Genomic DNA, 27,494 nt, shown 5'->3' with positions numbered 1-27,494 from the left:
TCCATTATGCGCACAGACTAGTCCATTATGCGCACAGACTAGTCCATTATGCGCACAGACTAGTCCATTATGCCTACATGTAGCTAAAGTTACAGGTTTGTTTTTGAATCCCTCCCCTCCACTGGCAAAATCTCTAACCTGGCAGAATGACAGGTCACTAAAACTCTGTCCAATGATCGAGTTACTTCTGAGTCATGTGACTTTTGTTTTGCAGACCTGATTGGCTTATAATTTGACAGAACAGTGTGTGAACCTAAAGGAACTAAATACAAAAAATGCAGACCGCCGAACTTCTTACTACAGTCGGTTTAAATCACATTTTACCACTCGTCAAGTGAAAAACCAAGCATCTACTTGAGTTGAGAGCATTCTCACTTCCCCATAGCCTGACCCAACGAGACACATAATGATATACTATGGCTTCAATGCATAGCCTGACCCAACAAGACACATAATGATGTACTCTGGCTTCACTGCATAGCCTGACCCAACAAGACACATAATGAGATACTCTGGCTTCACTGCATAGCCTGACCTGTTGTTCGTTCTACCCTGAATCAACCTCAACCTTTTCTGTGTGTGCATGCGTGTACGTGTTTGTGCGTGCGTGTGTGTGTGTGTGTTTGTGCGTGCATGCGTGTGTGTTTGTGCGTGTGTGTTTGTGCGTGCGTGTGTGTTTGTGCGTGCTTGTGTGTGTGTGCATGCGTGTGTGTGCATGCGTGTGTGTGTGTGTATCTGCAGCGTGATCTTGCTGCTGGCGGTGCACCTCTGCCTCTTCACCATGATCGGCATGCTGCTGTTTGTTAAGACGGAGGTGAGCTCACCTGACCTGACCACGCCCACACCACCACGCTAGTCAAATGTATAGTATATGATGTATGATCTATGTAACTTAGGTTGTGTGTCGATATATCATGTAGCATTGTGACTGTGATGACGCTTATGTGAAGCCCTTTGAGAAATGCTTGTGATAAGGGGGCCATAAACTAATTCAATAATTCCTTTTCAACGTCTCAAATGATTATCTCCATCTCCGTCCGTCTTCTTCTCGTCCTCTCTGTGGCCTCCAGGATCCGAAGAAGAACGGGGAGTGGGAGCTGTACTTCAAAGACCTGCCTCGCTCCCTCACCTCTCTGCTGGTGCTGCTCACCACGGCCAACAACCCAGACGGTACCGCTGCTCCAGCGCTCAGATGATCCAAACACCTAGCGCTTAAATTGGAACTGTTTGATATTCTGTGCTGCTTCAGAACTGAACCACGGTCTTAAAGCCGTCTGTTTTGTCCTGTTACAGTGATGATCCCTGCCTACTCCTTAAACAGGGCCTACTCCATCTTCTTCATCACCTTCAGTGTGATTGGTAAGCATTGATCATTATTGTGTACATCGTCACCGTCATCATCACAAGGAAGACGACCGCATTGGTCGATTTTCAATCAGAATCAGAATCCGCTTTATTGGCCAAGTATGTAGACATACAAGGAATTTGACTCCGGGATTCACCTTATGTTCAGACCTTACAGTGGGCCAAATTCTTCCGGGTCCTGTTAACACTTCCGGCGGTCACGGCGCAAAATAAGAGAGTTGTTTTTGGAGCGGACAGTGCAGGGGGTAAAATAAAGAACGTAGCCTACTACTTTGAGCTCGGTACACAGCAAGCAAGCGAGTATCCACTGTTAGCCAGGTCAGATAACGTTATCGTCGACAATGACGAGCACTTTCTTGTAAAACATACCTGGACTCCAACAAAGAAAGCTTCAGATAGTTTTCTCTCCTCCGAGCGCTCGAGCCACTTACGTCCATAAGACCCGCAGACGTTAACGTAATTCCCTGGAATGCGAGACTTAACGAGCCAGTTACATGGCGTTGCATTCTTAGACATTGCCGTTTGCTTTTATTTGGTATGTTACATACAATTGGCTAAATTATTAGTTAATTCAGAGTTACTGCTGATATTGGAGCAGCCAGCCATTTTATTTTATTTTATTTTTAGCCGGAAGTTTTGACGCGGCCACACAACCGGGTCAAATGGGTGTGGCTACATAAGGTGAATACGTTGCTCTCAATGTACTTACAAGGGGAAAAGAAAATATATGCATACAAGCTAAAACCACAAACAAGGACAGCGATCAAAGGTACATAAAGCAAGTTAACTGCTATTTACATTATATACAGTAAGTGTGATGTAGAGTGACCGTTATAAACATGTGTATAGGAGAAAATAATAATAATACTAATTGTATATCTATGTACAGACAAAGTATATGTAAACCACACTAGATTGTAAACAAGGCTATAAGTCAGATATTGCACAGTTCAAGCTGGTTAAAACAATCAATGTTTACGAATGCAACCTCTAGTGGTGGGGTGAGTAAGTGCATGCGTGCAGTGCATACGCCAGAGTCGGGAGCTGTAACCAGGAAGTAGCGGCGACCGTAACAACAGTCTATTGAAATAGCTCGCTGACACATGAGGGTGAAGGGGTGGGATGGGTGGAGCGGTAACTTCCTTGTCTTTCAACTTCCTTGTCACAAGAGACCCTCCTGAAGTCTGTTTTGAACCTTAACCAGGTTGTTTTCGTTGCTTAAAAAAGTAACCGTTAACCGACGTGACATGCTTCAAATTAACCATGTCCCACGTGAGGCGTATGACCTGCACGCACCGTTTCTCTCATCGGTCGTTTTGGGAGTCATTGTAAACCGACTCATTCTGTTGTTTCAGTATGAGGACATGTTGAATACAATAGGGTTTACAGTGTTGTGTATAAAAGGGAATTTCTTCTGCTTCTTCTTCTCCAGGAACGTATTTCTTGATGAACTTACTGACGGCCATCATCTACAACCAGTTCAGGGGATATTTACTGGTGAGTCCCACATCTTCCATCCAGAGGAGATCATGCTGTTGAAGGAACATCACATCTTCAATCCCAGCTTTTTGTGATGCTTTAATTATCCAGGGAGAGTTGAGGCTACTGCTTCTTCTTCTTCTTCTTCTTCTTCTTCTTCTTCTTCTTCTTCTTCTTCTTCTTCTTCTTCTTCTTCTTCTTCTTCTTCTTCTTCTTCTTCTTCTTCTTCTTCTTCTTCCTCCTCCTCCCCCCCCCCCCCCCCCCCCCCCCCCCCCGTAGGCTCCTAAGTGGAGCATAGGGCCGCAGCCACACAAAGCCAACAGGCTCCTATTGCATTTTCTGTAGCAAGTGGGTTCTTCTGGGGTGGGGTTGCTAGCCCCACGCTAGTTTACACAGTTACACACATTCCCACGAATGTCGCGACCTTACACCTCCTCCATGAATTAAAGGGACAGTTCACCCCCAAATCAAAAATACATATCTCTCCTCTTAACTGTAGTGCTATTTATCCATCGAGATCAATTGGGGTGAGTTTTGGAAATATCGGACTAAAGAAAATATTTCCCTGATGAAAGTGCTCACAAAAAGGTCTGTGGCTTATCTTGAGTAACCGGGGAATGATTTCTGGAGAGGCATTATTGTTACGTTTTTCAAAAGTAATTTTTGGGGGCGCTTTGAGCACCACAAGCCGAGTGCCACCCAGTTCCATTGTATTGGAGAGAAGGCAGACATCTCTATGGCCGATATCTCCAAAACTCGCCAACTCACACCAAAACCATCTATTCTAGATGGATAAATAGCACTACAGGTAAGATCTATTCTAGATGGATAAATAGCACTACAGGTAATATACAGGTAAGAGGGACAATATGTCTTTTTGATTTTGGACATAAAACAGCTGATCTAACCCGTCTGTCCCTGCGTGTTGATGCAGATGTCAGTCCAGACGTCCATCATCAGGAGGCGGCTGGGAATCAGAGCTGCTTTCCAGGTCCTCAGCTGCCAGGGGACAGGCCGTGCTGCTATGTAAGACACACGCACGCAGATTTGACTAATTAGAAGGCTATTTTATCACATTTTCACAAGTTCTTACATTAGCGGTATGTGGCATTGTCAGTTGCAACTAGGAGATTTTGGAAAGAGACTTTCTCACACTGGTCCAGAAACTGGAGAGTATGAATTTTAAACAGTTACTTCTGCTTAGTGCAGCTCTAATGAATGCTGTAGCGAAAGTAATTAACATAATGTCATTACAGTCTGATGGAATAAACAGTAACATAGAAATGGAGTTCAGTCAGGAGCACTCGTATAGTCACAAGATAAAACCATATATAGCAACAAATGGTAACACAATTTGGTGGCAAGCTGCTCCCTGTTACGCAGCTGACATGCTGAAGGTCAGAATATGAACCAAACACGAGTGGTGTAGGTGATTGTTACTACCAGCTGATATGAACCAAACGTGTGTGTGTGTGTGTGTGTGTGTGTGTGTGTGTGTGTGTGTGTGTGTGTGTGTGTGTGTGTGTGTGTGTGTGTGTGTGTGTGTGTGTGATCAGAGAGCGTGTGCGTGTGGATGCGGTGCTGGAGGTGATGTCCAGGGTCCACATGAAGAGCTACTACAGAGCGGCCATCATCAAGGTTACAGCTATATCACACTGTCCAGCAGGGGGAGTGGGCAGGGCTGCATACACACTGCGACTTATACCACTTTCCAGTGTTGGGGGTAACTCATTACAAAAGTAACATATTACATGTAATATATTACTTTTAGCAGTAACTCAGTAACTTATTACTTATAGGATTTCGGTAATATTATACCAGTTACTTTGTCAAGTAACTCAAGTTACAAATTGAGTTACATTTTATTAAATTAAAGCACATATTTAAAAAAGAAACAATCATTTCCTAATCAAACTATGTGTTTTTATGCAAATAACCACTATAGATGACAATAACAAAGGAAAAGAATAACATTTAGAATTTTGGATTGTTTACACTGACTTCAAGGTGGTTGAAATTATTTTTCGGGGTGTTCAGGGGCGGCGATGTCATTCTGCTGCTGCTGTTGTTTTGATGAAAGTAATGCAAAAGTAGTGTAATAAGTAACGAGTTACTCTACACAGAAAGTAATATTGTAAAGTAACTTATTACTTTCAAATGCAAGTAACTAGTAATATGTAGTATATTACATTTTGAAAGTAACTTGCCCAACACTGCTACTTTCACACCAATGACCAGGGGTGCTTTTACCCACATTCAACCCTTCTTTTGTCAGTTCACACCAAGTCAGTCAACACGGGGTTAATCCAATCAATTCAATCCAATTACGGTAAGTCAGGCTGGAAACGGACAGCCCGCCATATTGTTTCGCTGTCACAACGCGTCCTAAATGCAGCGCTTCACTGTGCGGTGAAAGGTGTGTGTGTGTGTCTCAAGGCTCTTGCAACGGTTTGCAGCTAACGCTAACCTTGCTGCTAGCCTTTTGTCCCGCCCCGGTTCTTAGCAACCTGGGCGGTGGCGTTCACACTGAAATCAACCCTTGTCCTTTCAAACACAAAATCAACCTGGGAATAAGCCTTGTTGGACCTCGGTCTGAAAGGGGTATTTCACTGAATGAGGTGCAGGTCTGAGAGAGAAGAACACCCCTGCAGGTACAGGTGTGAGAGAGACTAATTGAATTGACTTTTAAAGACCTTTTTAGACTACGTGGAATTCACGACCAAATATAAAACCCACATAAGGAAACTAATGGGGGGGGGGCCTGCTTGAAATGAAAGCTGTGAAACTAATTTATAAATGTTCAGGATAAGAAAAAGCATAGCAGGAAATGGATTGTTATGGGACATGACATCAAATTATGTTTCGTAAAGAAGATAAGATACATACAGTACAGTATTGTACAGCACAGGCCACACAAGGAAACCTGTACTTACATGGTAATACGTTTTTAAGGCATTCATATGTTTTTTTTTACTTTTCTTCTTAAGACCTTCAATTTCAATAATAATTTAATTATTTTAAGATGTATTAAAATCTTTTAACGACCTGCTGCAGATATGACGTATCACCTAGGTTTGTTCATTTAATCAGTCAATTATGTTTTTCTTGTGCCTCCCCACACCTCCAGGTGGTGCAGCCGTACTCCACCGTGGGCTACATGGACCGAGACGACTCCAGGAAGCTGTTTGACGAGCTGGATAAAGATCGCATGAAAGAGGTACAATTTAACATTTCATTTCACTTTGCGATCTGTAATATACAGCAAGGGAATAGCTCGCACAGCTCCAGGTCTTAGGCAGCTCAATCGGTGCAGGTTGCAGGGAGATCACAGAAACAGAGGTAGGCAACAGCACTCGAATTAGAGTCAATCTTGAGGTTTTTTTATTTATTAAGGGCAAAACAGACACGTTTCAGCCTTAAGCCATCATCAGCGTACATAAGTGTACATACATGTTCTGATGTACACTGATGATGGCTTAAGGCTGAAACGCGTCTGTTTTGCCCTCAATAAATAAAAAAACCTCAAGATTTACTCTAATTCGAGATCTGTAATATATGCCACTGAATCTCTGTGTGTGTGTGTGTGTGTGTGTGTGTGTGTGTGTGTGTGTGTGTGTGTGTGCGCGCGTGTGTGTGTGTGTGTGTGCGTGTGTCCACAGCACCCTCCCTTGCCCCAGTACAACTCTCCAGTCCTGCAGAAGCTCCAGATGGTCTTCAGTCACTACTATTTCACTATAGTCGGCAACGCGGTGGCACTGGCCAACGTCATCTGCATAGGCGTAAGTTACACACACACACACACACACACACACACACACACAGACCAAGCTGACTAACATACCCTATAATGTTTCCTTTGCGTGTGTTTCAGACCGTCCTGGTGTTGAACGCTGACAAGTCCATTGCCGAGAGAAACGACTACAACATGGAGGTTAGCAGCTGTGTTCTTTGTGTTTTTTTTGTCATGTGGACGTTTTGAAGTTGGTTAATGATGAACACTCAGCTCACATGCTCTGCTGCCTTGACTCAGGGTGCCGGTCTAAGCCCTTGTTACACGGCCCACCCTTGTATACACAGGACGCCGAACGTAAGTAGAGCTGAAGCGTGAAGCAGGCACAGGCTGAACTGACACCTAACCGTTCACACGAGAAGCCTTCTCTTTTCCTCTCACACAGTGCCTCCTCGGCGCGCCTTGAACCCGCCCACAACAACTCCCATTGACTTCATGTCTGGCAGCTTCAAGCTGGACTGAATCCTGAACGATCGCTCCAGCGCGGCTTCGGCGTTGCTTCGCCGTGGCGTGCGGCCGGTGTGAACGCTCTCACCTGTTAACAAGGACGCCGGAATGAAACTGCGTGGCTTCAGCGTGTGGCTTTGGCGTTGCTTCGGCGTGGCGCGCGGCCGGTGTGAACGCTCTCACCTGTTAACAAGGACGCCGGAATGAAACTGCGTGGCTTCAGCGTGTGGCTTCGGCGTGGCTTCAGCGTGTGGCTTCGGCGTGGCTTCGGCGTTGCTTCGGCGTATAGTGTGAACGGCCACTAACTGATTAACGCCGCGTGTGCTTCTGTGCTGCAATCCAATCCTCTGTGCCGATTTCAGCTTAATCACAATAATCACAACTCTGTCACTGTGTGTGTGTGTGTGTGTGTGTGTGTGTGTGTGTGTGTGTGTGTGTCTGTGTTGTCAGATCTATATAGCTTAAATTCAAACAGTGATTAATTAGTGCGTCTGTAATCTCAACACCTTTACAGATTTGAGAGAAGAACCTGTTTTCGGAAAATATATTCTCTGTTTGTTTTTGCTCATTCTTAACACATTCACTGCCAACGACGTGTTAACACGTTTTCAATATCCAGCTGTTGACTGCCAACGACGTGTTTACACGTAAAAAAAAAATCGATTTTTTTTTTTTTGACGGTGGATCGTTGATCTGGCCCTTTTGCATCTCCTATTATAGTGTTAGAGCCGCCGGGCGTGTGCAATCCATTCCGCCGACCCACTGAGTGGAGACGGTGCTCAGACTATTGAGAGCCAAGCAAGCCAAGACAGCAGCATGGAAGCCATTATCATGAAAATGGATGGGGCGAAAACGCTTTCGCTTTCGCCTGGGTCCTGGCTGTGGGGGATTGCAAACTTGCATGGTGGATTGCGGATGGAGCACACTTTGAGGCACGCAGCGTAAATATGACCAGAGTCGCAGGGGCTTCATCGGAGCTCTCGGCCAGGGCTCCGGGAGGCGGGCGAGTCCAGCCGGGCTTCCTCGGGGAGCGGCCAGGCACAGCCGCACAGCGGCAGCGGGGCAGTGAGACTGTGACAAGCTTGTGGTGCAGCAGGCCATTTTGCCTTGCAAAATAGCACCAAATTGGAAACAGCCATAAAAGGCTTTTAGAATGGGATTTTCAACCCATTCTTTTTTGTTTCTTTTTCGCTGTAATTTAGAGTAATTTAATTTCTATTCAGAAATTTATTTGAGAGGTCGAGAGTATGAGAAAGTGCATTTGCACAGGTAGGAAAGTGCTTGTGACACGGCGCTGCAGCCAAGAAGAACGCCCACGGAGGGAGGAGTTGAGCAGAGGGGAGTTTCCTGCTGTTATGGAGGAAATTACTGTTCAAAACTATTGTTTAGGTCTTACTGATGCCAAAAATGAATGGTTAAAGTGACTGTTCTATCGAATTTCACAAAAAGCCGTTTATCTCTGAATAATTTTTCTCACGCTGAAACCATGCTGTATTCAACTGCTAATGCTTACATAACTACTAACTCTACAAACTAACTCTTTTAGACAGAGAAAGCACACATTCTATTAGTTATTTTTAGATGATTGGTGTTCACGAAGTATTAACAGAAAAGAATCCTCGGCTGTTGTAAAATGAGCCTAGAATCCTCAAAAACCCCCCTGGCAGAACCTACCGACAGCATTGAAAAAGGCTGGCAGTCAATGTGTTAAGACAATCTGCTTCACAAATGAGTTGAAGTGAATGTGAATGAGCCCGGCCTAAACTGACCACTGTCCCCCATTGGCTGCCAGGTGATCAACTGTTGCTTCATCATCTACTACCTGTCGGAGATGTGTCTGAAGATCTTTGCCTTAGGCTGGAGAGGCTACCTGTCCTACAGGAACAACATCTTTGACGGCCTCCTCACCATCCTGCTCACGGTAACGTGGCTGCACCTGCTGAATACCTATGGAACTGTCGCGTTAACTTGACTCAGATGTTCAAGGAATACACAGTTTTGGGGGGATTGGCCCAAAATCATCCATGTGTCTCTGTTAACTCTACCAAAAACTTTTCATATTCCTTTAATGCAAATAAATTCAATTTCAATTTCACTCATTGCATTTATTTCCCCCATTTAGGCCCTGCAGATCACCATATTGGCCACCTACAGACTTCCATTGTAGGTTTCTATTTTACTCCCTTCATAAATGTTTACATATTATGATTGCACACCTGACTTGACACTGTGTATGTGTGTGTGTGTGTGTGTGTGTGTGTGTGTGTGTGTGCGCGTGCGTGCGTGTGTGTGTGTGTGCGTGCCTGCCTACGTGTGTGTTTGCGTGTGTGTACGTACGTACATGTGTGCACGTGCATGTGTGTGTGTGTGTGTGTGTGTGTGTGTGCACGCACCACAACAGGGACCCAACAACTCACAGTCTGTCTCTGTGGGAGATGGTTCGCCTGGTCAATATGCTCATCGTCTTCCGCTTCCTGCGCATCATCCCGGATATCAAGGTACAGGACATGCTACAGGACATGCTACAGGACAAGGTACAGGACATGGTACAGGACATGGTACAGGACATGGTACAGGACATGGTACAGGACATGGTACAGGACAAGGTACAGGACATGGTACAGGACATGGTACAGGACATGGTACAGGACAAGGTACAGGACATGGCTGCGTGTCCAAAGCTCAAGCTGCGCTGACACTCAACGACCTCATCACAAATAAGATCGTGTCATTTTGTGTCCCTATGTGTGTTAAGCTCCAGACACGTGGGCCAACAGTCGGCCATCGGTCAATGTCGGGCCGTCAGTGAGCGACTGTGGCCCTACAGTAGTTTTTGCGGTGTGTCCCGCACCGTTTGCCCTAGTCATCCCGCTCAGCCTGTTAAATCGTCAGTGAGAGAGATCGCTCCGATTGGCCGGTCAGCTGGCCTTCAGCAAAGCCCCTGGAGCCTGTCGCTGTATGATATCGCCCGTTTCGTTTCGTGCGCTTTCTCCATATTTTTCTAGCTCCGCCTCTTCCGTTTTTCCTCCACAAGCAAAAGACCAGGCAAACGCTGACAACGTCAGCGCCATCTGCGACTCTTTTTATCAGAGATATTCTGGATTAGAAGTAGCTATATTACTAAACCGTCACAGCACGCAAAAAACGTTCTTCTCACTTTTCAACGTCATCCCTACTGTATCTGATCATTCCAATACACATTTTCACAACGATGTATCATAACAACGGTTTGTATATGTGCAGTACTAGGTCTCACGCAGGCACACAACGTACGTGCTAGTTGTCGTCTATAAAGAGCTGCAGGGATGACGTATTTTTGTAGTCAGAACGCGGAAGTCCCGGACTTCCTGGTTCTTCACTGTTTCTGTCTATGAAATTTTTGAACGGGTTTTTGCCGCGATACTTCTAATAATCTCTCTGGGCAACGCTGGCTTAATGAAACGCGAACCAGAGTTCAGTCGGATAATCTTCACAGATGAGGACCACTTTCATGAGTTTTGTAGCGTAAATGCGAGCCCTAGAAGTAAAAAGCTCGAGCTAAGCTAATCCAGAACTACACACTGTCGCATAGGCTTCCACGTCACGTCAGCGCTCAACCTGGACTGTTGTTGGATGTGTGCACTGATTACCCCGGGCTGAACGGGCTGAACCAGGTGAGGGAAAGAGAATTTCCGTGTTCGTCCTTTGAAGTGGTGACGTTATTGACGTATATATCCCCATCGACTCAACAGTGTAGTCTCATTTAGCCGTTTGCTAGCTAGCCGCCCTTTTAACGGCACGTAAAAGCTTCAAAACTCATAAAAGTGGTCTTCATGTGTGAAGATGATATTACTAAACACTGGTTCGCGTTTGATTAAGCCAGCGTTGCCCAGACAGATTATTAGAAGCATCGCGCCAAAAACCCATTCAAAACTCCCATAGGCGAAAACAGTGAAGAACCAGGAGTGTTAGCATCGATGATTTCCGGACTCATCCCTGCGGCTCTCTATTGCGGTGTGTTCTTAATGCAACTTTTCAGCCCCCGACACAGGCGACGCATGCTAGTTCTTAGATGGCAGTCTGGTGTGTCTGGGCCCTGATGCATACCTCATTTTGTTTCTCCAGCTCATGTCTCTAGTCGCCAGTACGCTGCTGGACCTGGTGAAAAACCTCCGCGCCTTTGCCGGAGTGCTGGTGGTGAGTGACGTCATCACACACACTGTCCACATCAGCATACGGCCATACAGTTGGTGTGCCATGTTTGGTCATGTTTTATTTAGAATTAGAAACATACATTCATTTATTAATTCATTCATTCAAGAGTTTCATTCCAAAGTGAGACATCTACTATTTGAACACATAGCTGCTCTTTACTGTAAAATATTGCATTTTATTCAAAGTATTCGCAATATTAAGAGCTTTGATTTAGATTTAGAGGAGCAAACATACAGAAATGTGTCCACACTTGCAAAAGTGCCTTAATATAAATATATTAATAATAAAAAAATAATATAGTGATGATAAAAAGGAATATTCCTGACAATGACTTCCATCACAGACACGTATTTGTAATATTCATTGATATGGGTGATGCATTCAAGGAGAAAAACAAAATTATTATTTTTTTAAATCAAAGTGTAGCATTTTGGAGTGAACCTGCTACTGTACTTTCCTAACAGCAGATCCCTCCTCTCTCTGTAGGTGGTGTACTATGTGTATGCTGTGATTGGGATCTGGCTATTTGAGGGAGCAATTACACCACCATCAACACACATGAGGTATAGTGATATAGTGAACACACATGAGGTATAGTGATATAGTGAACACACATGAGGTATAGTGATATAGTGAACACATGAGGTATAGTGATAGTGAACACACATGAGGTATAGTGATATAGTGAACACACATGAGGTATAGTGAACACACATGAGGTATAGTGAACACACATGAGGTATAGTGATAGTGAACACACATGAGGTATAGTGATATAGTGAACACACATGAGGTATAGTGAACACACATGAGGTATAGTGATAGTGAACACACATGAGGTATAGTGAACACACATGAGGTATAGTGAACACACATGAGGTATAGTGATAGTGAACACACATGAGGTATAGTGAACACACATGAGGTATAGTGAACACACATGAGGTATAGTGAACACACATGAGATATAGTGAACACACATGAGGTATAGTGAACACACATGAGGTATAGTGAACACACATGAGGTATAGTGATAGTGAACACACATGAGATATAGTGATATAGTGAACACACATGAGGTATAGTGATATAGTGAACACACATGAGGTATAGTGAACACACATGAGGTATAGTGATAGTGAACACACATGAGGTATAGTGATATAGTGAACACACATGAGGTATAGTGATATAGTGAACACACATGAGGTATAGTGAACACACATGAGGTATAGTGAACACACATGAGGTATAGTGATAGTGAACACACATGAGGTATAGTGAACACACATGAGGTATAGTGAACACACATGAGGTATAGTGAACACACATGAGGTATAGTGAACACACATGAGGTATAGTGAACACACATGAGGTATAGTGAACACACATGAGGTATAGTGATAGTGAACACACATGAGGTATAGTGATATAGTGAACACATGAGATATAGTGAACACACGAGATATAGTGAACACATGAGGTATAGTGAACACACATGAGGTATAGTGAACACACATGAGGTATAGTGAACACACATGAGGTATAGTGAACACACATGAGGTATAGTGAACACACATGAGGTATAGTGAACACACATGAGATATAGTGAACACACATGAGGTATAGTGAACACACATGAGGTATAGTGATAGTGAACACACATGAGGTATAGTGAACACACATGAGGTATAGTGAACACACATGAGGTATAGTGAACACACATGAGATATAGTGAACACACATGAGGTATAGTGAACACACATGAGGTATAGTGAACACACATGAGGTATAGTGAACACACATGAGGTATAGTGAACACACATGAGGTATAGTGAACACACATGAGGTATAGTGAACACACATGAGGTATAGTGAACACACATGAGGTATAGTGATAGTGAACACACATGAGGTATAGTGATATAGTGAACACACATGAGATATAGTGAACACACATGAGGTTTAGTGAACACACATGAGGTATAGTGATACCTCCTTAATATAGTTTTACTTTTCTTCTCCTCTCTCATCTACTTAGCTGGTTTACATTCAATAAAATGTCTCTCACTGATTTCTCTTTCCCTCGCCAAGAGGAAAGAAGCTTCCTCTCACAATACTTAGCCTGCACATTTTAAAACGGACAGTAAACGCTTTCTTCCTCAGTCCTCATCCACCACGTTATTGAAGATCCATTGCATTTACACAGGAGCCAAATGTGTGTCTCTGACCACGTCTGGAGCTGGTTTGGGTGATCAGATCTTCAATGCATTTCCATGTGTGATCAGAAAACACCGTGAAGATCTGTTAAAACGCAGGGGGAGAGGAGGTCCAAAAAGCGAAAGCAGTCAAATACATAGAGACAGTCCGCATGTGTGGGAACGCCCACAAAATGTTAAACGGCTGGCGCGCGAGTGGGGTAAAACCGCCCATATATCTCATGGGCTGACTCACCAAAAGACGGTGCTGCAGCTTTAAACTACATGTTTGGGGGTTCTAGAGCAGAACACAAGACGCCTGCTCAGATGTGCGTTTACTGCGGTGGTTAAATCCCCGATCGTGTCTGCCTGGGCTGGGCTATCAGCTAAATTCTAACTTTGCTGAATGGATAGAACGGGGGTTTTTACCCCACCCTGACCACGCCCCCAGCCAGGCTGAGCCAGCTAACCCAGCGTCTATGACGAGACGTGGCCTCAACCTATACCAAATGTCGAAAGCATGATACCGTCCATACAGATGAGCTTTGCTCAATAAGGGTTGAGTAACATAGTGCAAAACAAAGTCACTGGTCAGCACAAAATCAACGTGCTGACACAGGCAGAAAGAGGCTACAGCACTTAATGTGCAAATTAAAGCAGGCAAATTACAGCGGGGCTAATTAGTCCCTGGTTCTTAATTGGTTCTTAAATGTGTGTGTGTGTGTGTGTGTGTGTGTGTGTGTGTGTGTGCGCGTGTGAGTATGATGTCCAATTCCAGCATGGAGAACATCACCTCTAACGTGAGCTTTGCATGTGGCACGTATGAAGAGCTGGGCTACTGGGCCGACAACTTCAATGACTTCGCTGTGAGTAACACAACCATCCAGGAGAGTGTTAAAGGATTTAATTTGATACCTTCCCTCTCTCTCTCTCTCGCTCTCCCTCTCTCTCTCTCTCCCTCTCACTCTCTCTCGCTCTCCCTCTCACTCTCCCTCTCTCTCTCTCTCTCTCTCCCTCTTACTCTCTCTCTCTCCCTCTCTCTCCCTCTCACTCTCTCTCGCTCTCCCTCTCTCTCTCTCTCTCTCTCCCTCTTAATCTCTCTCTCCCTCTCTCTCCCTCTCACTCTCTCTCGCTCTCCCTCTCACTCTCCCTCTCTCTCTCTCTCTCTCTCTTACTCTCTCTCTCCCTCTCACTCTCCCTCTCTCTCTCTCTCTCTCTCCCTCTTACTCTCTCCCTCTCTCTCCCTCTCCCTCTCTCTCTCTCTCTCCCTCTCTCTCTCTCTCTCTCTCTCCCTCTCTCTCTCTCTCTCTCTCTCTCCCTCTCTCTATCTCTCTCCCCCTCTCCCTCTCCCTCTCTCTCTCTCTCATATTGCATGTATGCGGTTTTACAATGAAAGATCTGGGTAGTGAAATGGGACTTTGTTTTCCAGCCTTTCTTGTTGTATTTAGTCCACACTGTTTATTTCATGATAATGACCGGCTCCCTGTACATTATACCACTTATTACACGGCTACGTACTAAAGAAAGCTACGGTAACACTTTTTGCCACCGGGTGTCGCGAATGAGCTAAATTTACCGGACTTCTTTCTGCAGATTGATATGACTGGACTTGGTCCTCCAGTCTTTCAGAACGGCGTGCATAGCAACGGTCTGTTATACCTAGCAGCGGTAGACCGTAGAATGATAGAACCACTCTGCCTGCGGCCTCGTGGGATAACAGCTGAGCAGCGGGATATATTTGCCACAACACACTGGCTCTCATGCTATATTGCTTAAATAACCCCCATGTTAAAACTAAGTAGAATATTGCTTTAAATGGGAAGTGATACAGCATCTGCCATTACTGTATGAACCTCTACACGCAAATAATGTCTGTTTTCTCTTTGTCCAGGATCACTACCCCGCGACCCCCGGAGACGAGGTTTAACCAGTGCCAGGCCTCTGAGGGTAATGCTAAGACGGGCCGACCTCCACTAACTTCGGTCCCTGCCCCCCCCAGCTCCACAGCCACAGTCCTTGTCACCTCCCCACCCCAAACTGACTCATCACTAACCCCGCCCCCCAGCAGCACCATCAGAGTCCAGCCCAAGCAGCACCTTCCCCCATGCTCCCCGGAGAGCCAGGACCTGGCAGCCGAAGATCTGCAGCACAACAACAGCACGGCCCTGCTCTTCCTCTTCCTCCTGTTCTTCCTCCTCTTCCTGGCCGCGCTGGCCTACAACTGCTACATGCAGTACCTCCCGGCACCCTGCCTGCGGCTGCGGGCCGCTCTCCTGGGCACTCACAAGAAGAACCCTGTTCGGCCCCGAGTACCGGGCCTGCGAGGCGGGCCTCTGCTGTGACAGAGAAACTGGACCTGACGGAGCGGCACCCCGACCCAGAATGGCAGCCAAGTCGCCCCAAACTCAGCTCCGGGCGCTGAGACAGACCCTTCCCGAGCTCGCGCCCGACGCCCCCGCACTTCCTGCCGAAGACTCCTCCTCCGCCCCGAGCCCGCCCCTGTTGTTGCCTCAGACTGAGACAGTGAATGGCACGTTTCACCTAATGTGAGGAGCCTGCGGGCGACCAGGCGGGCGACGAGTCGCCCTCCAAAAAGAAAAAGGAGTTCTGCACTCCTTCCTTCATAAAGAAGAACAAGGAAAAGACAGACTAGATCGGGCCAATAACGGATGGGTCCTCACGGCTGGCTTCTGCCTCTTTTCACTTTGCTGTTTGTCTGCGACCATTGCACCGTTTGAGCAAAGCCACACTTCTTACACACATTTCTGCTTTGATATCATTCGTCTCTGCTCATTAATTAACCTGTTGTTCTTTGTTAGCGTGTGCCAATTTTGTATATAGTTTAAAAAGGCTCAACTGCTTGAAGGTTTTTAATGAATCGTTGCTTTTAGTTGTGAGCGAGTGATGCATTCTGTCTCCTCCGGTCCATCGGAGTGGCTTTCTTCTACGCATGTCTACTACTTAAGGTTCCCTCACACACCTGATGTGAGCTTTGGGCTTTTATTGCTCTTGTTTATTTTTATTTTATTTTTAAGAATATTACTCAAACTGATGTCACCACTAGAATGTATTGGGATTGTATCGAAAACATGTCCAAGTGTCTTTTAAAAACAAGGAATGCAAAAACAGTAGCTTGTATCCTCTCATTTAACCGGTGGTCAATTTTGACAGTGAAAGATACAACTTGCATAGTTATGCAGTGTAAGTACAGATTAGCACAGGCGAGTAGAACCACAGTAGGGCGATCTTCAGTGGATGGAAAATACTGTTTAAGTCCATATTCATGTGTCCAAAATCCATTCTTTGTTGCAATTATTATTATAATTGGAACTCACGCTGTTTTAGTGCTTTGAGCTTTATGAGATTATTTGAACCTTTCACACAGTGGAATCATAACAAGTAGCACTCTGACTGGTGCTTCAACACCAGGCCCAACATCACTAGGTGCGTGTTGGTACTTCCACAAGTGATACTCTATGTATAGTCTGCTAGTGGATTCAGGTGTTGAGGACAGTTCATAGCCTCTGATATCTTGCTCAGTGAAGGAATGTATAAAAGAAAAGATTCTCCATTTTAATTTTCTTTGGCGTTTGCGCCCTAGTTTCTCTCCATCTCAGTGAAAGGCAGAAAGCCGTGACAAATGTCTTATCTTCGATAATTGGCTTTGTTTGCGGATAATGAAAAATAGTTTTATTCAGATTTTTCTCGCGGTGTCGATGGAGCCATTGTTACTGTCTGTGAGAGAGCACTGTGAACCACCGCCTTTTAAAAAACCACATGGGAACTGCATCTAGATGTCATGGCGTATCATTGAGTAGGTACAGTTGTTACAAAACATGTGAATGATATGATCACTACTATGATGCTGCATGTCAGAGCCCCTCAGCCGAGACTCTCCTGTTTAAAACTCCACTTCAAAACAAATCCACTTCTCAATGAGTATCTGTTGCTTTCCGGTTTGCGGTCGAGACACTGTGGACATTGGGGACGCAATTCTGTTTTGAATGGCATTGATGTGTGATCAATGATGTGCTTGCAAATATAGCAACAGTTCACACAGTGACCTGAACGGGCGCCACTGCCTGAGACAGCGAATGGCACGTTTCACCTAATGTGAGATGCCTGACAAACCCCCGGCCTCTGTTAACGCCACAACAAGTGGCTTATTTTACAATAGGTGAAGGACTGCATGGCGTTAAAATGCATAGAGCTTGTTCCGTCGACTTAACGGCCTCTTTCGATTTTGCTATATTGTATATTGTATATATTGTGTATTGTATATTACTAGTCATGGTTTTCATTTGAGTCTGATTATTTATTTCTTCCCATTTAAATGTGTCATCATTATACTGTACCATCTACGGACTTAATACGACCACCTCTTTTTCTCTCATGGTCTTTTTCAACCATGAATAAAAAAAACACTATCTTGGAAACCATTTGTGTCTGAATTGTGTCTGATTGTAGCTCACTCAGGTAGATGGTGTGTTTACAGTTACAGACCATGTTGAATATAGGCTGCTTGGAGTTGGGATTGTGAATTTGTGGAACAATGCCGCCCCCATCTGGCGGAGTCAGGCTACTCGGCTCCGCCACTTGTAAGAAATAGAGAGGTCCAGGAACGAGTCCGGAAATCATCGATGCAGCCCTGGTTCTTCACAGTTTTCGCCTATGGGAGTTTTGAATGGGTTTTTGGCGCGATGCTTCTAATAATCTCTCTGGACAACGCTGGCTTAATCAAACGCGAACCAGTGTTTAGTAACATCATCTTCACACATGAAGACCACTTTTATGAGTTTTGAAGCTTTTATGTGCCGTTAAAAGGGTGGCTAGCTAGCTAGCAAACGGCTAAATGAGACTACAATGTCGACGCGGATATTATACGTCATCACGAGTGAACGCGGAAATTCTTTCTCTCGCGCCTTCGCGTGGACGCCTATGCGACGTGTGTAGTTCTGGATTAGTTTAGCACGAGCTTTTTACTTCCAGGGCTCGCATTTACGCTACAAAACTCATGAAAGTGGTCCTCATGTGTGAAGATTATCCCGCTGAACCTTCGTTCGCGTTTGATTAAACTTGCGTTGCCCACAGACCTTATTTGAAGCATCGCGCCGAAAACGCATTCAAAAATCCCATAGACAGAAACAGTGAAGAACCAGGAAGTTCGGGACTTCCGCATTCAGCCTACAAAAATACGTCATCCCTGGAGCTCTCTATTGAACTCTTCCGATCTCCTAAATGGGCGTGGTTCTCGGCTTGTGATTGGCTGTCTGTCAATATTATGAAACTTCATTGGCTGACCAGTCTCCTAAGGGGGCGTGAAAGTGGCACAGATACAGGAAGTGACTGGAAGTTAGGGTGTCTCTATCTATAGTTGCAGCTTGTTCTGCACAACACATGTGTTGTTCTCTGCGAAAGAATTGATTCATTTCTCTTTAAGAAGCCACCAAAAACGTGCAAATGGACGGTGAGTTTAATCTTCAAAGACAGCTCTGTAATATCGCTCTAAAATACAAGTGCCTAACGCTACATAACAGAGTACAGACAGTTAATGTTCGCTCGTATGCTGCCTGAACCTCCAGCAATTTAGCTAGCGTTAATGTTGCCTTTCTTTTCTGCAAAATAACATACAATAACATAGCCTACTACTGTATCATTCAATAGCCTTTTTAAACCAACATGATCTGCTTTTCAGTTCGGCATGCATCCAATCTACGAAGCAGCTGTAAATTACAATTCCCCACGATCTTCTTCGACCAAAATACACCACTAAGGGTGGTACGTCAGTGAGCAACGCTACATTAAAAAGTATTTTTTTATGGGTGCTTTTTCGATTTGAGTATGCCGAATCGAGGGGTGGCTCTTAAGGAATCAGAAAAGATCCTCGGTCACTTTTGGTCAGATAATGTATAGCTTTGTCGAAGCAAGGTGACATTACATTACTAGACTTTTGGCTTGACCCCTCTAGACAAGTTGGATTGTAGCCTATAAAAGAATGGAGAGTATCAGCCATCAGGTGTACAGAAACTGGGAGTTTAATTGTAAAATGCATATTATCTGTCCATTGTTGGTGATACACGAAGACATTTCTAATTTAAATGTTTTGTATTGTCTTGGAGTAGGATAATGTGGGCAATGTAATAATTCATGTTTTATCCATGTGTTTTGGCACAGATGGACTTGTTCGAGCCAAATTCCCTCCTGACCTGGAGAAGATGCTTGGTGTTGAGGTGAGCAGACAGATTATTTATTTACTTTAGTTACTTCTGAGAGATAATGCCGCCCATCAGTAAGTAATAGTAGTAGCTACTTTGTCCACGTGGGGAAATTAGTTTTCGGTAGAAAAATAATTGTTGGCAGCGTTACATCAAAATAGGCACAGCACATCAAAACAAACACAATCACAGATCTGATCTGATCAAAAAATCAAAACATGGTGCACTATAGCAGCAGCTGGTGGTTACAACACTATATCAAGTAAATAAGAGTAGTTCACTGTTAGTAGTAGAGTAGTAAGAGTAGTGCAGAGTTAAACTAATGTGGAAAACATGCTACAGCGTCAAAGCCCTCGCCATACGTGCCGAGGGCTGTGCTGCGTCTGGTGAGCCAGACTCATTGAAAAAGTATTCCGTTAGAATGCATATGAATATCGATGAAAGTCTATATGGATTTTTCCCACAGTAAATTTCAAACCTAATAACCTGTGTGAACTTCATTATCGTCTTCCTCTCATCTCCAGTCTCAAACGAACTCTCAAGCAGACACTTTCGTCCAGGCTTTCCTGAGGAACAGCATCCAGTCCAAGCAGCAGGATCAGCAGGATCTGAAGGAGCTTCTGGCTCACAAAGCCGTGATCCTGGAGTACGCCCGGCCCAAGAAGAAGAAAGAGAAGAGCAACAGCAAGAAAGCCAAAGGGCTCAACGCCAGACAGAAGAGAGAACTGAAGGTTTTCCACATCAAGCCCGAACACCAGAGGTTGGTTGGTAATCAAAAAATCTGAATTGTCACAGTAGCTGCATCCTAATCATTTCTTACTGTTAAAATGCTACACTAGCCGTAAGCTAACTGTTGTATGTTCTCAACTCTAGATATGAACTTTTCCTGCCACTACATAACCTATGGAGACAAAAATACATTATTGACCTGTGCAATGGATTGAAACCATCCTGGTGAGTATCGGTTTGGAGCTCAGTGGTGTTATCGCCCATTAGAGACCACTTCAAATGTCTTTTCATCTCTGTCCTATAGTCTCTTGCTTGGTTACCAGTCATGTTACATCTCTAATAAACCTCTCTATCTTTTGTAGCAGTCCACACTTTGTTCAGCAGAAGCTTTTGAAGGCAGACTTTCATGGTGCCATTATCACAGGTAGGAGTTCACTTTTGCTTTCTGTGATGAAATCCCACTCTCTGATGGCCCACCGCAGAGCGAAGCTGATTACCGCTTCGCCGCATGCAAACGAGCAGAGGTGGAGATAATTAATTAGAATTGCAACGGCGCTAATACAAGGCCAAGCAATGCACACAATATAGCCCATTAGCGGCAACGGCGCATGCGCTGTGTACAGCGCCTCATGGCAAACAAGGAAGTAACTTCAGTTACTCTTGGTTAGTTTGGTTAATCTTTGTTAGATCTCGGTGTGTAGATTTACTTTGAAAATGGCCGTTTCCAGTAACTTTGGATTATTATTTTATCGCGTGGTGAGTACACGAGGCACAACATGTACATGTGGGTGTTTCTGGCGCTGTTGCAATCTGTACCATTCACTACCATAGACACTGCATGAAATAGGCCACGCCCATCACGGGGGAAAGCTCTCCATTCACTGCCATACACCAGCATCATTTTCCTTGAATTAAACATAGCTAAAAGCTGTTGTGTGGTGGGCTGTGCAGACAACGAATGTAAAAAATCGCCAAATTCAAGTTTTTTTTGTACTCCCGAGCAAAACAAGGAAGCTGTTGAGAATTCGCGAGAAGAAAAATGTGGGTTTAGCTGTCAAGGAAGTAAGTTGGAGTGTTCATCTTCCGGATATATGATCTTTGTGTGCAACACGTGACATAGGGGAACGCACTTATCTGGTTAAATAAAGGTAAAAAAAAAAAGGGAGAACGCCAGGATTGGGGGGGGGGGGGTTTTGTTTCCCCCCATTTTGGGTGTGGTTTCTGAATGATGACGCGCTCCGCAGTGTCTCTATTGTAGCACTAGCAAAGTGGTACCGCCCTTTGTAGGGAACGCACAGTGATGATAAAGGCATCCACATTATCCATTTACTGTCTGCAATATGGCAAATAGGCGAATCTCCCAAAATGTTGGCGTATCCCTTTAAGGCTAATATCAAAATTCAATCGATCATTGTTATGCCAAAATATTTCAATACTTCAGTGTTTCCCCCAGAACATTATTCTTAATCTTATCAGGGTGGAAAAGCCGCTGAAACATTTAGATCATCATGGACCACTAATTAAGGATGAATTTACACGCACAAAAAACGTTAAACAATAACAGAATAGACTTACAAGTGTCTAAGCCAAGTGTTGCTATGTTAACAATTGGTTGTCGACCATGACTTGGATGTATTTCTGTAAGCACTTCCTATCTTTGTCACTTTACTAGCATCTTGTCTTGTATTGCACAGTGGTTCGGTCCAGATGCCGTCATATGTGGGAACTACAGGGATTCTGGTTCAGGAGTTCAAACACGTCTTCAAGATCATCACCAAAGAGGACCGACTGAAAGGTTTGGCCAGCTGAATGTCTCTCACTCACTCAACACCTGTTTTATTTAGAGCAGTGGTTCTCAAATGGGGGTCCGGGGACCCCCAGGGGTCCATGGCACTTTGCCAGGGGGTCCACGAAAAGTTTTCGGGGGGGGGGAGGACTTATTTTTGTGTGCAAGAGCTTCATTGTTCAACGAAAATATGTTATGCTTTAAATCTAAAATGGTTCATGGATTACATTCTAATCTGACAAACCTATCAATTTAAATGTCAAGCACGGTACCATGGAAACAAGCTTTTTTTATTTATTTTTATTTACAGTTTTTCTTTTATTACACACAGACCACAAAACAATAAACAAAAATGTGCAACATGCACATACAAGGGAGAGGGAGGTGAAGGTGAGAAAACAAAAACAACCAACAACAACAAACATCCCCCACAACAGCAATGCAACACAGAGTCAAGCAATCGTTCATAAGTATTTCAGTATAGAATGTTATGGCAAACAAGGATGCCGGTGTCAACAGGAATCCGGATAGAGTGGGCAGCATCCACAATGAATAAAGAAAACATCCACTTTATGTTGTATAGGAAACTATCTAGGCTGTAAGGCTATCGATTGATAAGCTAAAGAGTTTCTCACCAAGTCCCACAGCTCAGTAGGACCGATATCAAGGTCCCCCAGCCTCCCGGTAACTCTTTCCATACTTAACAAGTCTAAAAAACCACTCACCCAGTCCTCTATTAAAAAGCATCTGGGTTTGCGGAACTTCCAATTTAATAAAATTATTCTCTTAGTGGCCAGAAAGGCCAGACCAACGATCTTCTGTACATGCTTGCTTTGTGTTTGTGTGACCCTAGTTCCTAGCAGACATTCAACAGGGCCAGCAGTAACGTTTACATTCAACAGTCTCGAGAGTGTGTCAATAACCTCTTCCCAAAATATTTTTACTGCTGGGCAGTGCCACAGCATATGAAATAAAGTACCAACTTCTCCACAATGCCAGCATTGATCTGAGGAGTTGGGGTCCATTTTCTTAATTATTGAGGGAGTTATATACTGTATGCCCTATGTAAAATTTTAAACTGTAGTATTCTGTATCGGACTGCATTAGCTATAGTTATTGAATCTCTCCATATTAAAGGAGGACTTACCTCCAAAACACTTTTTTTCAGCTTTTAACCAATATATATGACTTTGGGGGTGATGTGTGAAGAATTCTGGTCAGAATTTCCACATTTGACACCAAACTGTTGCCATTTTACCATTTGTATCATTTTTCAGCAGCATATCTGGCATAAGCGCCCTCTTAGGGTCAAAGACTGCTTTTTTTTTTTTTCTCAAATGAATGGGATATTTGACACGTCATGACGTCATGGTGAACCAAAGACTATGGGATTTCAAGATAATTACTCCCCTACCCCCCCTGTACCCTTTCAGCTCCTCAGAACTCCAAGCCTATTCTTATTGAAGTTTGCTCTTAAAATACTGAACCAAACGTTGTCAAAGTTGGCACATGTCTTAATTATAGTTAGTTTCCCGCTGAATGTGTCACTACTTTATTAATATCTTACCTGAATAAGCTCGAATGATGATGTTTATATTATCAGTCCGAGTTGGAAGCACTGTCTCAAGCCCAGGCAGGCGGGAGAGAGTCCTACTGTAAACCTCATGCACTAGCTCCAAGCTCCGCGGGCGCGCGCAGCAGAGCAGAGCTCTCTGTGATCTGAGAGTAGAGAGAGCAGTCTGATATTTCCGCAAACAAATATGGTCGCAGTTTAGCGCACATGTAAAATATAACGCTATACTACGACGTGACAACGTGACAAAGCTTCTCTAAACACATCGGCTACTATCATTTCCCTGCATCCCTCCTACTGAGATTATATCGGTAATGATTTTGGACAGACTGAATGCGCAGAGGAGAAGGAGAGATCTGCAGCTCTGCCCTGAGTAGCCCTGAGAGACACTCGCCTCGCTCCGACTACTGTGCCCGTCTGTGAAAAGCGTCCTGTCCAGTCGCACCTTCGCAAACAGATGCGGGATTCCCTCAATCCTGTACCCAATCTCAGACTGTATTCTCTAAATCGCACACCAGCTATTTCTGTCTGTTTGTTTGTTGCTCCGTGAGGTTACAAGCGCCCCATGCATGCAACAGGCTGTTTCGCCAGCCGGGGTCTGGCAGGAGGGAGGAGGCGCAGGCAGCCTGCACTGCGCTGAGAGGAAAAAACTTTTGCACAACTTTTAACAACAATCACGAAAAGCCCCCAAACTAAAATGAAAAAGGGACTATATGGCAACTTGGACGAGGGAATGACGTAGAGAAATCTCGCATTGTGTTACCCCAGAACGGGGGGTTTGTCGTATTGTGCGGTGTGCTGCTGTAACGAGCCCATGCCACTTTGCTCTCGTAACGTAGTTCAACACACTGCCATAGAGTTACATGCAGAAAAATAATTAAATTTCTAGTTCGCCACTGAATTACCAAATTGATATAACTTTCAACCATTTTGAGCAAAGCTCTTTCCATACAGGCCACCAGCGTTGGCTAATTGTTGATATTTATACAGATATGGCCCCTCTCAAATAAATTATTTTTGAGGCAATAGGCAAACTGTAATGGCGTCGATTTCCGAAAAAAAATCTGGACTTCAACACAGCCAAAGAGTCCAGTATAGACAAGAGCATTATGTCATTTCTTGGTTTTTTCCATAGGTATTTTCAAATCACTGTTCTAATACATATCTAGGGGGTAAGTCCTCCTTTAAGTCCCATTCTACAGGGTCTATTGACACACCTAAATTCTGTTCCCATCGAGTTTGAGTCAATACCAGACAATCAGTAGGGGAATGGGTCAGCAGCCTATACAGGCCTGAAACCCAGAGCCCAAAATCACAAATCAGAATGAGGGGGTCCCCGGTATATTTTTTTTATCTTATAAGGGGTCCTTGGCTGAAAAACATTTGAGAAACCTCTGATTTAGAGAGCTTCACGCTATCTCCCTCAGTTCCCTCAGTATCTCCCACGCTATCTCCCCCCCCCCCCCCCCCCCGCGCATTCTTGTTGTCTTTTCAGAGCAGGTTTCAACCCAGCGATCAGACTTGTGATGAAAAACCTTGCGCTCTCGGACGTCTCTTAAGATGTTTTGTCCCTTTCTTTTGCGACAGTGATCCCCAAGAGGAACAGCGTGTTTGTGGTGGAAATCAACGGCTTCGTCTCCCACATCTACGGAAACAAGTTCCAACAGCGTGCCAGCGAGCGCTCCGTCAAGAAGTTTAAACTCAAAGGGACCATTGACTTGTGATGGTGGTCGCACTGCGACGACGTGGCTCAGGAAGGGACATGAAGTCATCTGCAACTTTCATCCAAATCCAGTAGGATTTTGCAGCAGCATGGACAGTGGCTTGTAATTGACAGAAAATCAAATTTTCCCAGTCGTCGAGGAGTAGTTAAAGTAGAGAGAGGCCTGAAACTCCAGTGGGCGGGGAGTTTCTGCTCCGAGAGAGTATGTGCTGGAACGTGCGATTTGAACGGCAGAAATCTCAGCCACCGGTAATTCCTGAGTCATTCCAGATCAACAAGGAAGAGAGTGGCAGAGGAATCGAAGCTGCTAAAGACATGGGGGGGGATTTCACAGAGCACGATTAGTGAGTTATCCAGCCAGCTTGAAGTTGTTTTGGTTTCACAGTTCAAATCAGTATCGTTGGCTTATACGGTTTCACAGTTCAAATCAGTATCATTGGCTTAGGGCCTGTGTCCACCTAGCGTCTTTTCCTCAGGTCCAGCGTCTTTTTTCAGTTGTTTCCAATGGGGGGAGAGCGTATGCGAGCGCACACGGACGTGTAGAGAAAGTGCGCTGCACCCAGCGTCTATTTTCAGAGCGCTCCGGCGTTTTTGTGCGCCGGCTCCCAGCGCTCCCAGCTGAGAATAATTTAACTTTTCAGAAAGACGCTGGTGTCGGGTGCTCCTTTTCTGGCAACTAATCATATGGAGAAACTATCGCAACAGAGACAGAAAGGCTCAATTGTGGGAGCAGATTGGCTAGACACTTAATATTTCTGGTGAGTGTTGTGCTTACTGCTTTTAATAGCGTAGCCTACCTGTGTTGTTAGCTTGCTAGCTGTCAGCTATCAAGCTCCTACCGCACTGAGCTAACGTTGCTTCCTTGTATATTGTGCGCTCGGATCAGCGCTCCCCAGCGCACTCCCAGCGTTTAACGTCGGAAAAAGACGCTAGGTGGACACAGGCCCTCACAGTTCAAATCAGTATCATTGGCTTATACGGTTTCACAGTTCAAATCAGTATCATTGGCTTATAGGGTTTCACAGTTCAAATCAGTATCATTGGCTTATACGGTTTCACAGTTCAAATCAGTATCATTGGCTTATAGGGTTTCACAGTTCAAATCAGTATCGTTGGCTTATACGGTTTCACAGTTCAAATCAGTATCGTTGGCTTATACGGTTTCACAGTTCAAATCAGTATCATTGGCTTATACCGTTTAACAGTTCAAATCAGTATCGTTGGCTTATACAGGAGCAGCAGGTCATGCTGATTGGTCCATAAAGATGTCGATTCAGAGGTTTACCACCAGGAGAAGATTTCTATTCAATTAAAGTTGGCAATGCAACAGTAGATGGAAGCTTTATACTACGAGAGGGAGGGGGAGTTACTCATTCACTTTAGTTACATTATTTATATCCCATTGTTTTCTCCACCAAAAGTAAATGGACATTGGCTTTGTTGGATAAAAATGTCAGCTCCCTGAGAACAAGGTTTGAAATTGTTTCAGCTCTTTGATTTGTAAAAATGTGTTTTTATATAGGCAAAGCAATGGTTTATTTTATTATGTATAATGTCCAGTAGAGGGCAGAGCAGCCATTTACTTTGTGTGTGGGGGGGAGGGGCTGTATTCACAAATTTGCACGCCTCCAATCAGGTCCACACAGCTGCCAGAGTTTGGAAGTTTGTGGAGGTGAGTGGCTGAGGATCAGATCGCTGTGGATAACTGCTGTGTCTGTCAATATTGATCATGTAAATGAAGCTTATTTGTGTGATTAAATTGAAGTTGTTGCAATCAGTTGATTCCTGTTATTCTGTTTCTCTGTTGTGCTTTGTGAAGCACTTCATTGCACTGATTAGTTATTCTAGTTTTGTAGGAGGAGACTTTTGGAGCATCCTTCATGCATCTTGTCAGCTCTTTTTTGGTTTCCGGGTCAACAAGGAGACAAGGCTGTGAGGACGGAGGAAAGGATACATTTTCACCAAATAGGATACACCCATCTGAACCTTCAACAA

The 27,494-nt window shown here is 44.4% G+C and overlaps 1 protein-coding gene and 1 pseudogene across 2 annotated transcripts in view; both read left to right on the top strand.

Moving 5' to 3' along the window:
- The window catches only part of LOC310796730 (uncharacterized protein), a gene marked incomplete at both ends in the record, with an annotated part of 34,087 nt that extends 18,272 nt beyond the window's left edge, over positions 1-15,815 (top strand). The window contains 17 exons of the mRNA XM_083658967.1: positions 742-814; positions 1,071-1,170; positions 1,294-1,359; positions 2,798-2,862; positions 3,779-3,870; positions 4,401-4,482; positions 5,972-6,061; positions 6,504-6,623; positions 6,716-6,775; positions 8,874-9,002; positions 9,204-9,244; positions 9,483-9,579; positions 11,186-11,257; positions 11,762-11,838; positions 14,252-14,339; positions 15,067-15,125; positions 15,365-15,815. Of these exons, the coding sequence (XP_083515093.1) occupies positions 742-814; positions 1,071-1,170; positions 1,294-1,359; positions 2,798-2,862; positions 3,779-3,870; positions 4,401-4,482; positions 5,972-6,061; positions 6,504-6,623; positions 6,716-6,775; positions 8,874-9,002; positions 9,204-9,244; positions 9,483-9,579; positions 11,186-11,257; positions 11,762-11,838; positions 14,252-14,339; positions 15,067-15,125; positions 15,365-15,815 (1,762 nt within the window). The remainder of the gene's footprint in view (positions 1-741; positions 815-1,070; positions 1,171-1,293; positions 1,360-2,797; positions 2,863-3,778; positions 3,871-4,400; positions 4,483-5,971; positions 6,062-6,503; positions 6,624-6,715; positions 6,776-8,873; positions 9,003-9,203; positions 9,245-9,482; positions 9,580-11,185; positions 11,258-11,761; positions 11,839-14,251; positions 14,340-15,066; positions 15,126-15,364) is intronic.
- Positions 15,816-18,851: 3,036 nt separating this feature from the next.
- LOC310796989 (ribonuclease P protein subunit p29-like) lies at positions 18,852-27,263 on the top strand (annotated as a pseudogene). The gene is made up of 7 exons (XR_014553971.1): positions 18,852-18,940; positions 19,648-19,703; positions 20,213-20,448; positions 20,562-20,642; positions 20,780-20,841; positions 22,112-22,212; positions 25,364-27,263. The product of XR_014553971.1 is annotated as a ribonuclease P protein subunit p29-like (transcript).
- The last annotated feature ends 231 nt before the right edge of the window (positions 27,264-27,494 follow it).

Source organism: Poromitra crassiceps (assembly GCF_964638095.1).
Source record: "Poromitra crassiceps genome assembly, chromosome: 23".
NCBI lineage: Eukaryota > Metazoa > Chordata > Actinopteri > Beryciformes > Melamphaidae > Poromitra > Poromitra crassiceps.
Note: the sequence above shows the minus strand (reverse complement) of the source record. Positions and strands in the feature narration are given on the sequence as shown.